Source organism: Leptopilina heterotoma, unplaced genomic scaffold (assembly GCF_015476425.1).
Source record: "Leptopilina heterotoma isolate Lh14 unplaced genomic scaffold, ASM1547642v1 Lhet_58, whole genome shotgun sequence".
In the NCBI taxonomy this organism is placed as follows: domain Eukaryota; kingdom Metazoa; phylum Arthropoda; class Insecta; order Hymenoptera; family Figitidae; genus Leptopilina; species Leptopilina heterotoma.
In genome coordinates, this window is record NW_025111131.1 from 3836502 (window position 1) to 3852536 (window position 16035).

The 16035-nt window shown below is 24.1% G+C and overlaps 1 protein-coding gene across 1 annotated transcript; it reads left to right on the forward strand.

Moving 5' to 3' along the window:
- The first annotated feature begins 432 nt into the window (after positions 1-432).
- LOC122508828 (putative leucine-rich repeat-containing protein DDB_G0290503) lies at positions 433-15797 on the forward strand. Its single transcript, XM_043622398.1, has 4 exons — positions 433-597; positions 3775-3862; positions 4241-7032; positions 15649-15797. The coding sequence occupies exons 1-4, from the start codon at positions 562-564 to the stop codon at positions 15736-15738; spliced, it is 3006 nt and encodes a 1001-aa protein (XP_043478333.1). The 5' UTR covers positions 433-561; the 3' UTR covers positions 15739-15797.
- Positions 15798-16035: the final 238 nt, after the last annotated feature.

Consider the following 16035-nt stretch of genomic DNA (forward strand, 5'->3'; position numbering starts at 1 on the left):
GCGATAATTTTCATAAAGGAACTTCTACAATATGAGATTGATAGAAAAGGACACAAATATATCTCTGTCCTTTTCTAACTCATGATTTGTGTTCGCAAACGTGTTCAGCAAAGTATGAGTTAAAAAGGGACAGAGATATATTTGTGTCCTTTTCTATCTCATGCATCTTGTTCGGTGAAGAATTAATCAAGTGCATTTGCCAGATATTGTAGAAACACCTTTCTGTGGGGGAAAGGAACAACGCAATTTCGACATTTTACGGTAAAATTTTTTTCTGCCGACAGAGGTGTGAATGCACCCTAAACGGAAGAAAGACTTGGAGAAGGATAAACAATACATCCATCCTTTTCTAACTTATTCTTACGTAATTACGTTTCTATATTCTGCGAAAGGCAGCAGAGCTGTGATCATACCTTTATAAATCTTTATTGGAAATTGGAATGGAAGTGAACTGAAACTGTTTGTAAACAAAACAACGGCATTCATTGTAACTTCCTTAATGATATTGATTTAGTTGATTTTATTTTTTTTTAAATTAATCATTATTTAAGTTGCCAGGATATGCCCCATAACGAGAAACACTTGCCTACTCTTAAAGTAAGTACTCATTTATATTTTCAGCTTAAAGAATAACTTTCAAATAATGCTTTCAGCAAAACGTTCAAAATTCACCTTAATTTAATGAAAACAAATTTTGGTTTTTCTATTTAACTTCATTTTTATTTAAATGTATTATAATTTATTTATTTCTTAATTTTATTTATTATGTATGGCTATTTTTAATACACAATGAGTTGATACATAACAAATAACAATTGTAGCATTAAATCTTCAACTTATTAAATAGCTCTTACTTTCTAGATATATGCATACTTATTTTGGCTAAAAACTGCATTACACTTTTGTTATTATTAACACTTTCTTGATAATTATGTATATTTTTTGTCAATAATATTTACAGTTTATAGTTATAAGTAAATTCAGAAAATCCAGCTCGATCTCGGTTGTTAGATAAGATTAGTTATAAATATTAAAAAATTATTGAATACAACAAAAAGAATATTTTTTTTTGAAAAATTTGTATTTAACAAGAATTTATACTAAAATGTGCCATACTGTAAAAAATGGTTGTATTTAATTTCACAGTTTAAATAGTAAAATTTTATAATGCGGTAAAGAATTCAATTAAAAAATTGTGTAACGATACAGAAAGGTAATAACAATCGTTTATCGTTATGAGGTTAGAAATGCACTATAGTGTAAATTTACAATACTGAATATAGCTACAGCAATACGCATATATACTGTGCATTGTAAATTATAAAAGATTATTATTATTTTCTAAATAAAAAATTTTATATCTTCAAGAAAAAACATCAATTTTTGAATAATTGTAGACTTAAGAATTTAATGAATTCACTTATTAAGTACATAATATTAAATATTCTTGTTTATTTATTCGAAAATTTTAATAAAATTTTTCGCAAGAATTTCATTATTCTCATAAATAATAATATTTTTCAGAGCACTTCATTTATTTTCAATACAATTTTAATAAAATTTCTCGAAAGAATACAATTATTTTAAAAAATATCATTTAAATTCAATTTATTTCAAGAGTTTTAATAAAAATTCAATTATTTTTAACAATTCGGATAAAATTTTTCGAAACAATTCAATTATTTTTATAAATTGTAAAATCCTCCGCAAGAATTCAATTATTTTCATAAATAAGAAAATTCTTCACAAGATTAAATTATTTTCATAAATAATAAAATATTTCGGAGAAATTCAATTATTTTAAATACAATTTTAATAAAATTTTTCGAAAGAATACAATTATTTTTAAAAATATTATTTAAATTCAATTATTTTCAAGAGTTTTAGTAAAAATTCAATTGATAAAATTTTTCGAAACAATTCAATTATTTGTATGAATTGTAAAATCCTCCGCAAGAATTTAATAATTATTTTTATAAATAAGAAAATTCTTCGCAAGAATTAAAATATTTTGAAAAATAATAAAATTCTTTAAAGGAATTCAATTATTTTCAATACAAATTTGATAAAATTTCTGGAAAGAATACAATTATTTTTAAAAATATTGTTTAAATTCAATTATTTTCAAGAGTTGTAATAAGAATTCAATTATTCTCAATAATTCTGATAAAATTCTTCGAAACAATTATTCAATTATTTTTATGAATTGTAAAATCCTCCACAATTTTATCAGAATAAAATTATTTAAAGAAACTCAATTATTTTCAATAATTGTAATAAAAATTCAATTATTTTTAACAATTCTTATAAAAAATTCTTCGAAACAATTCAACTATTTTTATAAATAAAGAAATTTTAATAAAATTCTCTGCTGGAATTCAATTATTTTATTTCAATTCAGCTTTTTATTCAAAACCGACCTCTTAACAAGAGTTTTATTTAATTGTTTAAAAATAATTTAATTTAGCGAAGAATTTTATTATTTATGAAAATAATTGAATTCTTATAAAGAATGTTATTATTTATGAAAATAATTGAATTCTTGCGGCGAATTTTATTAAAATTTTTGTAAATAATAGAATTTTTCTGAAGAATTTTATCATTTATGATAATAATTGGAATTTTACTGGAAAATTTTATAATTTATAATAAAATCACTTATATATTAAAAACTTGAAAGAAATTATTCTTCTTAAATTTCAATTATTTTCAAAATTTTCAATAAACATTAATTTAAAGAAACTTCATTATTTTCAAGAAAATTTAAATGAATTCTTCAAAGCAATTCAATTATTTTATAGAATTTTAATAAAAATCTTGCCAACAATTAAATTATTTTCAATACAATTTTAATTACATTTTCTGGAAAGAATTCAATTATTAAAAATAATGTTGATAAAATTCTTGAAATGAATTTAATTATTTTCAAATTTTTTTATAAATGCTTTACAAGAATTCAACTATTTTCTGTACATCGACAATTTAATTATTTTTGAAAATAATTGAATTCATAGGGAAAATTTACTATTTATTGATATAATTGAATTCTTAAGAAGAATTTAAAAATCATTTAATTTTCCCTGGAGTTCAAGTAAAATTGTATTTAAAATAATTGAATTTCATCTAAAATTTTCTTATTTTTATGAAAATAATTGAATTCATTGAATTGAATTTTATTAAAACTTTTTTAAATAATTGAACTCCTGCGAAAAATTCAATTATTTTTTAAAATAATTGAATTTTTTCGGAGAATTTTTACAAGATTTTTCAAAATAATTGAATTTTTCGAAGAAATCAGTTAAAAATGGAATTGAAAGTAAGTGAAATTCTGATAAGAATTTTATTATTTATATAAAACTAATTTAATTTTTTACGAAGATTTTTATTACTTATAAATTGACTTTTTGCAAAGAATTTTATTACAATTATTGAAAATAATTGAATTCTTCATAAAATTCAATTATTGAAAATAATTGAATTCTTCATAAAATTCAATTATTTTCAAATTTTTTGATAATTACATTACAAAAATTTAATGATTATCAGTACATTAATTTAAAAATTTTAAACATTTAAAAAAAATTATTAAAAAACTTAGGAATAAAAAAAGCAAACAGCAACTAATTTCAAACTGTGAACACATTACCAGAATATAACGATTATTATTATTAATATAGGTTTTATACAAGGCATACATTTTTGTCATTTTTCTCTATAAATAAAAAATATTGTTATTAATCATTGTGTTATATTATGGAAATATAAATTTTTCAGAACACTGAAAGTGGGACTGAATTTGAAAATGACTCGCACAACAATATTTTTCCTTATGACACTACCAAGTACTTAGAAGATTTTGAAGGTAAATTTTAATATAATATTTTTCAATGAATGGCAACATTCTTTACATTATACAAAGCAGAACTGGGTAAAATTTAAAGTTTTTAAAGTGGCATTTCAAATGGAATAAAACTATTTAAAATGCCATTCTAAATATAGGTTTTAAAAACCATTTTACTCAGCTTTGGTACAAAGAGAGTTTTAAACCACTTAGAGTTTAAATAATTTTTTTTCTTAAATTCAACATATTTGTTGAACAATGTTTAAAAAAATAGCAAATCCAAACAATTTATTTAAAATATTTTATTCATTAAAAAATCCTTGCGTGCTCAAATTAGCCCCGGTTGACGGTATGGTTTTACTTAAAATGAAATTAAAACAGATTTTTGTTTTTATTCAGGTGCTAGTGACCAAGATATTGAGGGTATTCTGGAAGCAATGAGTAAATTAGCCGATTCTCTGAGTGCTAGTTCCTTATCAGAGAGCATAGAATGTTCTCAAAAATCTTGTGTTCAGAAGGAAAAATCATTAGAAGAATTGTTATTGGAAGCTACAGAATTGGTAAGAATAAACGCCTACTGTCTATCGGAAGGAGCATTCAAGTCAGATTCAGAGTCTGAAGCCACGGAAAATTTTAGCGCAAGCAAATATGAAACAAATATTTTTGAAAAAATTGAAGAGGAAATTCACAGAGGTTTGCACAATCATCAATATAGTGTTTTTGAAGAAAGCAAAAAACAACTCAGTACTTCTTATATTAGAAACTCGTCGGAAAGAAACGTTACACCTCAGTTATTTGAAAGTGCAGAAAATTTAGACATTCCAAACAACAATTTACAAAAGGAACTCACAGATGTAGACGAAAACTTTTTTGTTCATGTTCTAAGTAGCTGTGCAGCTGATAATGGAAATCATGTTAAATTAGACGCTTTGCATGTCGAAGAAGATGAAATTTTTATGTCTTCCAAACAATTATCATTAGAAAATAAGGAAAATAATTCTACTTTAAACGATAGTCCCAAAATGTTTGATAGAGGCAGTGAAAACTTTTTGCAGAATGCGCCAAATGTAAATACAAAATCCGTCAATTTAGAGGTTTTATCTCTAACGCCAAAGTCCGCGATATTTTCCCAAAACGCTTCCGAGCCAATGAAGGCAACGTCCAGTGAATTTGATAATTTGAAAAAACAAGATACAAATGATAAAAAGGATGATTCACTTTTTTTAACAGCTGTAGTTAATGAAAATGTAATTTTACCAACAAATTCTGTGAACAATGATAACTGCTCCAGTCCAAATAAAAGCACAAATGAAATCTTCCAAAGTTTCAATTGGATTCCTGATACTCAAGAAAAATGTAAAACAAATTTTACTTATCAGAAATCACCAAGAGAAATTCAGCACAAAAAACCTTTTACAAAAGCAAAAGTTGTGTCTAAAAGCAATTTTATTAATAAAGTTAAAATACCTTTAAAACCAAGAAAGGAATTATTTACTTTAAAGAAACAAAATATAGTTTTAAAGGAGAAAAATGAACTTTTAATTAAGAAAAAGCCCGAGTTAATAAAAAATGAAGGTAAATCATCAGTTAAAACATCCGAGGAGATTAGAAAATTAACTGATTCTCATGAAAAGGAAAAAATTGAATTTCTAAAAAACAACGAAACTTTACATAAAGAAATAAACAATTTGCAGCAAGAAGTGATACCAAAAAAATTACAAGAATTACATCGACAAGCTAACGAAATAAAAGAATTACATAAAGAGATTAATAATCTTAATATTGAACTGTCAGAATTAAAACAACAAAATTTGGATTATTTATTAAACTACGACGATACGAAGCAACAAAATTGTTTGTTAAGCGACGAACTAAAAATGTTCAAGGAACAATTGAACGAGAAAAATAACTTTATATCCGAACGACTGCAATTACTAACAACAAGTGAATTGAATCTAAGAAAAGAAATGGAAAACTTACAAAAAGAGTTGAATATAAAAAATGAATCATTAAAAATAACAAAATTGAATTTCGAAAAACTAGAACAAACTATTTTACCAATTGAAAAAGAACTCCTCGAATTGAGAATTAAGGAGGGCAATTTTCAGGAACAATTAAAAGTTGCAAAATGTCATATTGAAAGGGAAAAGCAACTTTCACTTAAATTAAAGAATCAAGTTATTTTAGACAGTAAAAAAATAATGGATTTATTGCGTCAAATACGCGAAATGGAAAGAATAATGATGAAAAAAAATCCTGATTCCATATCCGCATTACTGTCTTCATCAAATACGGAACAGGCTAACATCAATTTGGAAAAAATTAAATTACTAGAAGTTAGGAATGCATCGCTAGAAAATGAAATTAAAATCAAGGAGGAAAGCGCACAACAAAGACTCTCAATTTTTCGAAAGGATTTCGATGAAATGATCAAGAAATACGCTACTCAAATTCTCGATCTCGAGGATAAACTATCAAGTCAATCAATCAGGGAAAGTGAAAATTACATTGACAACAGTACACAAACCGAATCCTTCAATCCTCCGGATGAAAGTGAAAATTTGATTCCAACCGACGAGCAACGAGAACACTTGAGACTCTTGAAAAACAACAGTCTGAAATCGCAAAACAAAAGAAATGACGTACATCTAATTGCGACTATTTGCAAACTGAAATTTGAACTTTCGAATAAAAATAAATCACTCTCAAAATTATCGAAGGAATTCATTGAACTTCAGAAGACAAACCGAAGACTACAAACAGAACGTGAGAAACAATTAAATGAAGCGCGTCTAGCACCCAAGAATGTTAGTCTAAAGAAGAATAATGGTAATACGGGAATTTTCAAATCCAAATCTTCTGATATTAATTATAATAATTCAAATGCCTGTGCAGTTCAATGTGATTGTAAGGATAATGTTCAAAATCGACCGACATCGCATAATTCAAAAAAATATAATCCACTTCAATATCATGAGAATTCTGGGAATAATAGTACTGTGAAAAATTTAACGACTGAGAATAATATTCTTAGAGAGGAACTTTTTAAAATGAAGAAAGATTTTATGGCATTGAAAAATAAAAGGTTGCACGATTTGAATCTACTGCAAGAGGAGCATGAGAGAGAATTAAAAGCCTTTGTACATAAATGTAACGCCAAAGAGGAACAAATAAATATGTTGAAATTGGAGGTGAGTAATATCAATGTCTATTTATAATATGTTTTTACAGGGTGTCTACTGGTCCTTGAAGTCCTGGAATTCCGAGAAATGTCCTGAAATGTTCTGGATTTTTAACTTTTGTCCTTGAATTTTCCATATTTTGCTTTTCAATATTCAATAAATTAAAAATTTTACTCAAATTTAAAAAAATAATTTTTTGATCCATCAAAAAATAATTTCAATTTGTCATTTGATTAAAGAAACTGGTATCTACAATATTGATTTTTAACTCTTTTTTATAATAAAATAAATATTTTTGTTCAAGTAGGTTAATTTAAATTATGAAAATCGTAATATGAAATAATATTACACAGGGTTGCCATAAAATTTAATTTTTATTTTTCCCTGATTTCCAGACAAAATTTTTCACTTTTTTCCTGACCCTAATTTCTTTTTTAAATGAATATTTAATCATTATTATTTTTCTATAGGAATTAAGATTTTCAAATTCAATAACTTATGATAATATTATAATAAATTTAAGCTGACAAAGTAATAAAATCATTATTTTATTTCATAAAAGAATATTGTAACTAAAAATTCAAATTATCAAAGATTTTAATTTTAACTCTTTTCATAATTCAATTATTTCTAAAAATTCAGGCTATAATGTTTTTAATATTCAATTATAATTTTAAATTTTAAGTGAAATTCATTTTTTAATTAATTTTTAGTAGAAAATTTCCAGAGAGTTCAATTATTTAAATACAAAAATAAACAATTTATTCAGGAATTGCATGTTTTTTAAAATTGAATTTTTATGAAGAATTTTTAAAAAATTTTTAATAACAATTCAATTCTTTCGGCGAATTGAAAAAAAAATAGTAAGAATAAATGCAATTTTCTATCATTTTATTTAAAATTTTATAAAAATAATTGAAATTCTGCAATAAGTTTTGTTCTTTATGAAAATAATTTGAATTCTTGCAACGAATTTTATTAAAAATTTTTTTAAAGAATCGAATTCCTGTGAATAATTTTATTTGTAAAAATAATTGAATTCCAGAGAAAAAGATTATTATTTATGAAAATAATTAATTTCTTGTGAAGAATTTTATTCAAATTTTTTTAAATAATTGAATTTTTCAGAATTTTTAAAAACTTCTTAAAAATAATTAAATTCCATCTAGAAATTTCAATAAAAAATTGAAAATAATTGAAATCTGACAAAGAATTAAAAAAATTTTTTTTTAAATAATTGAATTCCTGTAAAAATGTTTATTTTTGAAAAAAATTTAATTCTTGAGAAGAATTTTATTAAAATTTCTTAAATAATTGAATTCCCATAAAAAATGTATTACTTGTGAAAATAATTGAATTCTTAAGAAGAAATGTATTGAAAAAAATTGAATTATATAGGAAAATTTTATTAAAATTGCAATTTAATGAACTAAATCTTGCAAAGAATTTTGTCAACATTTTTTTAAATCATAGAATTATTAAAAGTTTATAAGGCAAATAAAAAAGAAACCAAAATTCAGAATTTTCCTATATAAATTCTAAAAATTTATCTTTTTCCAGTACTTTTAGTAAAAATCCCTGACTTTTCCCTGAATTCCTTGACTTTCCTGACTTGTGGCAACCCTGTTACACATATAAATGTCCTGGAAAAATAAGAAATCTGTCCTGAAAATGTCCTGGAATTTTAAGTCATATTTTCAGTAGACACCCTGTTTTATTATCTAAATTTTTAAATATAGATTGAAATAGAAGCTTTTTCTAATTATTGAAAATGAATCTCAATTGATTTCCAGCTTTTAAATTATTAAAAAAACTATTAAGAAGTAGAAAATTTATATGAATTACTGAATCAATAAAGTAAATTTCAAATTGTATTTCAGTTCACTAATAACACAGGTCAACAAAAAAAGACTAACTTTTTTTTATGAGATATCGGAATGGTTTCCGATGTATTTTTGGACGCTGAACACGATCCCGACTTCCAAAATTGCCCATCACGTCAGGATTTTGAGAAAAGTGGGGGTAAAGACCCCAAAAACGCTTTTTTGAGGATTTTCAACATTTTTTTTCTCTTTAACCTGACGTGCTAGAGACTTCCACAAGGTCTTAAATTAAAGCTTGTAATGTGCACTAGAAGACCCATATCAATAAAATAAAAAAAAATTAGAAGTTTTTTTAAAAAATGGGGTTGAAGGCACCAAAAAGGTGGGTTTTTCGATTGCTTTAATAGACTTCATGCTATTGCTTGGATTCGCTTAAAATTTGTTACTCGGGGTTTTTGGAGTCGTAGATTACGAATCCAAAATTAGTTTTTAAAAATTTAAAATGTCGGAACCAAGATGGCAGATATAAAAATTAAGAATTTCTTGGATTCGCTTAAAAGTTTGTTACTTAAGGGTTTTTGGGATCGCTGATTACGAATTCGCCATTTTGAATGTTTGAAAACTAATATCGGATTTGTAATCAGCGACCCCAAAAACCCTAAGTAACCATTTTCAATCGAATCCAAGCAATTGCAAGAAGTCTATTAAAGCAATCCAAAAACACACATTTTTTAGTGTCTTCAACCCCATTTTTAAAAAAAAATCTTAATTTTTTTTTATTTTATGGATATGGGTCTTGTAGTGCACATTACAAGCTTTAATTTAAGACCTTGTGGAAGTCTCTAGCACGTCAGGTTAAAGAGAAAAAAATGTTGAAAATCCTCAAAAAAGCGTTTTTGGGGTCTTTACCAAAATCCTGACGTGATGGGCAATTTTGGAAGTCGGGATCGTGTTCAGCGTCCAAAAGTACATCGGAAACCATTCCTATATCTCATAAAAAAAATGTTAGTCTTTTTTTGTTGACCTGTGTAATTAAACATATGTGACGAGTATTTGAATTTTCTTTACAACTTGAATTTACTCAAGAGCTCAAAAATATTCGTGTACTCAAAATTATTCGAGCTAGATTTGATTATTATACAGCTAGATTTGGCTCGAAAATACTCGATCGAGCTTTTCTCACAACTCTAGTTAGGGCACAAAATTTCTGAAGCGAGCCACTAATTTTGGATGGAGATATTTTTATATTGCATATCAATAATTTTATAGTATTTTCGTACCTTTCGTACCAAAATATGACCCCAAAGTTGATTTTGCAAAATTTTAATTTTTTTAAGAGTTATTTTTTAAACAATTTTTACGCATCACATTATTGAAAAAATATTTCCTCCCGTTCTACTTGATGGATTTTAATAAAATTTTTTTGAGTAATATTCAATAATCATACTTTAGAACAAAAAATATTTGTTAGATTTTGTTCATAATTTGTTTAAAATTTTGTTTTCCTCTAACTCAGAACTAAATTCCAAAAAGATCTGTGAAAGACGATTTTTAAAATTTTGTTTTATAAATTTTTAATGTTAATATAATGTCTAAAAAAATTATTTTTTAAACTTTTCAATTTATTTTAAACAAAAATTTGTTTACATACTCAATATTGCATACATTTTATGTCTCAGGGTGTGTAACAGTCAAAAAATTGTTTCTAAGATTACAAATTGTTTATAAACAAATTATATAAACAATTACACTCTAGGCGAATATATAGGACTAAAAATAATTTGTTTGTCATTTTTGCGCAAAAATAAATCAAATTTATTACGATTAATGTTTCTTCTAAGTAGTCTAGAGTTTATCCTCATTGAAAATGTTATTTTGCAAATAACTTAATCATTTTTATAAACAAATTATATAAACAATTACACTTTAGGCGCAGTTATGCCTAAAAGAAATTGTTTTTCTTATAAATTTACTGCAGCTTATTGCAATTTCACTTTTTTTTTAATGAAACTGATGTTTTGCGATAATTTTTCTTAATTATTTAAACAATGTCAATAAACTATAGCATTTTAGGGAGATATTTGGACAGAAATAAATGAAATTTTTACAATTAAGTTTTTTTCTAAGCTGCCCAGAGATTATCATCAAAAATAAATTATTTTTTAAATAACTTTATCAGTTTTATAAAGAAATTGAATAAACAATTATATTCATCAAACATTTTTAGTAAAAAATTAATCGTCTGTTTTATAAATTAAGATTAAATTATACGGTTAATTTCTTTTAATGAAAACGAAGTTTTGCTTCAATTTCTCTTATTTTTACAAATAAATAGCATTAACAATTAAATTTGATGAAAATACATTATAATAATCGTAAGTTTCCTTTCCGTTAGCAAATTATCTGCATTCATTTGTTTGTTTTGAAAATTAAATTTTGTGGGTTAAGTATTGTCATTTTTTATATTTTTTAATGTCAAACTTTTTAATGTGTTTTGATGTGTTTCAATGTTTATGTTTTATATTATTATGTGTTTAATTCAATTTTTAACTTTTCAACTATCATTCATTCTGAAGGTAAATACTTTTTTATAATTTAATTTAATGTTAACATTATTTCAATATTATTAAAAAAAGTTATTTGATATAACATTCAATTGAATTTTATTTTCATAAATTTCTTAATCACAGAATATTTAGTTTTTTAACTTTTTAATAATTTTTTAACTTGCAAAACTCTAAATACTGTAATTATTAAAAATATAATATTTATTTTTCATAATTTTTGACAGATATAATTATTATTAGAAATAATTACTATATTATTAAAGACTACAACATAAATTTAAATTATCAAAGTATATTTTACAAAATAGTAATTTAATACAATTTTTATTTCTTATAATTTTCATTACATAAAAATATTGTTTAATATAATGTTAATTTTATAAACTTTTAACATTTTTTTTATGTTTTAAATTAATACGTGATTCATAGAATATTCAACTAATCAATGAAAATATATTGTCAATTTTTTCAATTAAAAATATATTACATCAAATATCTATTCTCTATATTTAAATAATGTTAACATTAAATTATGGACACATACCTGCCGAGTAAATGATAATTATAAAGTTAAAAATTCAATTAAACAACCAATGTATAGAATTAAAATTTTGGGGCTATCGTACGCCTAAAATTTACCTCACATTTTTTTTCGTTGTTTCTAAAAACGAATTTAGAATTTTTTAATTTGATGCTTTATTATATTATATTACATTTTGTAATTAAATAATTAATGCAAGTTATAATTAGTATTTTTACTACAGATTTTTTGTTTTCCAAAGAAATTAGAATTAAAAGTTGTTTAACTTTATCATTTTCAATTAATTTAATTTTTTGAAGTTATGTTAGATTCGAAATATACGGAATTCTTTGTTTAAAAAGCTAAATGAATAATTATTTTTTTAATTTTTAGAATAATTAAAAGTTTCGTTATCAAAATTATTTTTAATTTTTAAATTATTTTGAAAATAAAAGTATAAAATATGTAACAATTTTTGCGATATTCAATTTTCTTCGTACAACAAGAAAGTTTAACAGCAGTAATAGCATTTTAACAAAATTTATCGGATTCACTTGTAATTCGTTTCTAATGCGTTAAATTTGACATTAAATTTTAGAAATTCAAAATAGAACTTCCTTTTCAGGATTCCTACAGAAATCCGAATTTAAAATTCCATACCTTTTCAGGAGGTTAAAGTTTTGAACGTTCAAATGAACGAAATTTATTTATTTCTTCTTCAAATTAAATTTTTATTACTATAATTTTGCGTCACTATTAAGCAAATTAATTATAATGTTTCTAAATGTAAAATTTGAGTTTTTAATATGAATTGTAATCAATAATCTATGAAAATATTCTTAACAAAAAATATTTCGTTCATTTGAACGTTCAAAACTTTTTGTTCATACCTTTTCGATGATTTCCAGGTCAAATTTTTACGAAATTCCAGTGGAATTTTAAATCTAATTTCAATATTTTTGGGCTCTTTAAAAACACTTTACTTATTTAATAGTCTCCACCCTTTGGTAAAAATTCTAAAATTATCAAAATTTATCAAAAATTCGAAAAACCGATTTTTTTAAAATTCAACAGTTTTTCTTCTCTTTGATAGTATTTAGCTTCATTATTTTTGTGCTCTTGGAAAATACTTTAATTATTAAATAGTCTCAACTCTTTGGTAAAAAATCTAAAATTATTTATCGAAAATTATCAAAAATTCAAATATCCGAATTTCTTAGAATTCAACATTTTTTCCTCTCTTTTATGGGATTTAGCTTTATTATTATTTGAATTTCTATTCAAGAGAAAAAATGAAAAACTGAAAAATTTAGAAACTTTTAAAAATTCCAGGCCTTTTCCATGATTTCCCTGATTTCCAGAAGCCTTTTAAAAATTCCATACCATTTCCATGATTTCCATGATTTCCAGATTCTGTAGGAACCCTGCTTTTGTCTGACTTTCTTCTAAATTATCGAATTCAGTGATTTCTGGGGTGAATTTGGTTAAGTTTTAAAATGATTAATTTCTATTTGAATTCGTTTTTTTTAATTTAGAAAATCTGATGTTAATTTAATTCTTTTTTCGTTATGCACGGAAAAAAATATTTAGCTGGATAAACTACAGATTTCACTTTAGTAGCAAAATTTTTCAGTGCTTCAATTAATACTTTCGTTATTCTAGAGAAACTTATTGCTATTTCAAGTAAAACTTTTTTCAGTGTGTAATAATTATTATTTCTTAAAAATGTATTTAAATTAAAATGGGTTTATAAAATAAGCAATGCAAAAGATGACCCAGATACTAATTGGAATTGTTCTATCCATAGTTTAAGTCTAGTAATGTAAATTCTATTTAAATTGAGACCATTGAGTGAAATTATTTGAATTTTAGTTAGTTAAATCTCTTTGTTAGGTAATAATAATTATTTCTTAAAAATTTTTTAAATTGTTAAAAATAAGCAGTTCCATACAACATAGTGGATAGTGTGGCTAGTATTTTAATAAAAGAATGAAACGTTTTTAAAACTTGTTTAAATAAAGCTTGCTAAAATTTTTTTCAGATTTATTTTATTTCTGCCTAAAAATGTCCTTACAGTGCAATTGTTTGTTAAAATTGTTTAAATAATTAAGAAAATTTATTAAGGTCGATAATTCGAAAAATTTGTTTGTTTTAAATTAACATTAACTTAAATCAAACAAATTTTTCGAATTATCGACCTTTCGGCTATTTGAGCATTGTAAGACATGACAATTCGACTATTTTACCATTCTTACAAATAGCTTTTCTGCTACTTGATGATTCTAATAGATGACGATGCGGCTACTTGCTTTTCGGCTTAAATGAAATTCGCTTAATTGCATTTTCGTTAAAATTGGTTCAGGTTAATTTATATTTCGAGAATTTGAAATATCGGTTAAAATTAATTCGAGATAATAAATAATATTCTATTAAATAATAATTTGAACACATTTAATTTAGTAACAGTTCGGTTAGTTATAAATTCGGCAAAACTAGATTTCTTTAAAATTTACATTATTTTGAACCACGATTCGACAAAATAAAATTAGGTTAAATTAAATTTCGGCGATTTTAACTTTCGACAAAATAATAAATTGACCATTTTAAAATTCTATTAGTTATTGTTTAGTGAAAATATAAATTATGTCAAATGTTAATTCGAGAAAATAATTTTCTCAAATTTAATATTCGATAAAAATAAATTCGTAAAGTTAGGATTAGACGTTATAATCTTTATGCTCTTTTCATTTTGAGGCGAATGTATGCATCCTACAATAATTTTGTCCTTCTATCTCACTGTGGAGCGCAGCGAGCGCGGTCACAAAAATATTAAGAACTTTTGACCTAATGCAATAATACTGACTTTTCTTTTCTTTTAAATACTCGTGATTCAACGGGAAATCATAATTGATCAGAAAAAATACAAAAAACAAATTAATTGTTTATAATAATTGTTGCTATTTTAAACAAAAAAATTATGAACAAAATCTAACAAATATTTTTTGTTCGAAAGTATGATTTTGATTATTAAATATTACTCAAACCAAATTTTCTTAAAATCCGTCAAACAGAATGGTAGGAAAAAATTTTTCAATAATAAATAAACAAAAACTCTTAAAAAAATTACAATTTTGCAAAATCAACTTTGGGGTCATATTTTGGTACGAAAATACTATAAAATTATTGATATGCAATATAAAAATATCTCTATTGAAAAATTAGTGTCACACTTCAGAAATTTTGAGCTTGTGTAAAATTGTTTTCAATGCGTAAAATGATTACTTTACGCATTTTTGTTACTGTTTGATGAGAAACAATGAAATAAAGCTTTTAAACAACTATTTACATTCCCATTTTTTATTTTAGCTTCTAGAATTCTTCATTTAACAGTTCCCATACTACACATAAACTTACAGTAATATATTGGCAGTATTGCTGCAAGTTTAGTTGTTTTAGTGTTGCAAAAAATATCGAACTATTTTACTTTGAGGTCTTGTCAAGATTGAAAATGTTTTGAAATTACAAAAGTTATACTACCATTTAGCCAAACATAATAAAATAAAAATGAAAAAAAATATTTTTTAAAACTTCGTAATTGTTTTGAGAATTTTGTTTGTTCCTTATAGAACAGAATTAAAATAACTGAGTTTATTTTTACTGTAGAAACAAAATTAGCAACAAAAAAAATTATAAATAATGATTTTATTTTGTTTAGGTGAAAAAAGTGATTGCAGTTCATGCTAATTCTCATGCGGGATCCAACGTTGAATTGACTGGTTCAGGACATAGACTGCAAATGTTATAACGACTATTTGCTTGAGCTCCACAATACACAAGAAACTCGATTTAGCGGTCGGTTCGGTTCTCGTTCGCTAAATTGAGAATGACGTCACAATTTCAAAGTCGTATTCTGATTGGTGCAGAATACTGTACATCTACAGGCTGAATTTTTGTGTACGCTACTGAAAAAAGGTGTTATTTCTCGCCAGGGTCATTAAATCGAGTACTTTGTGTATTAAGGAGCAAGCTTAGCTTCCAGTCGAACCGAATTGTACAAAATAGATTTATGACTTTATTTATTTATTTGCACAAATTAATTAAT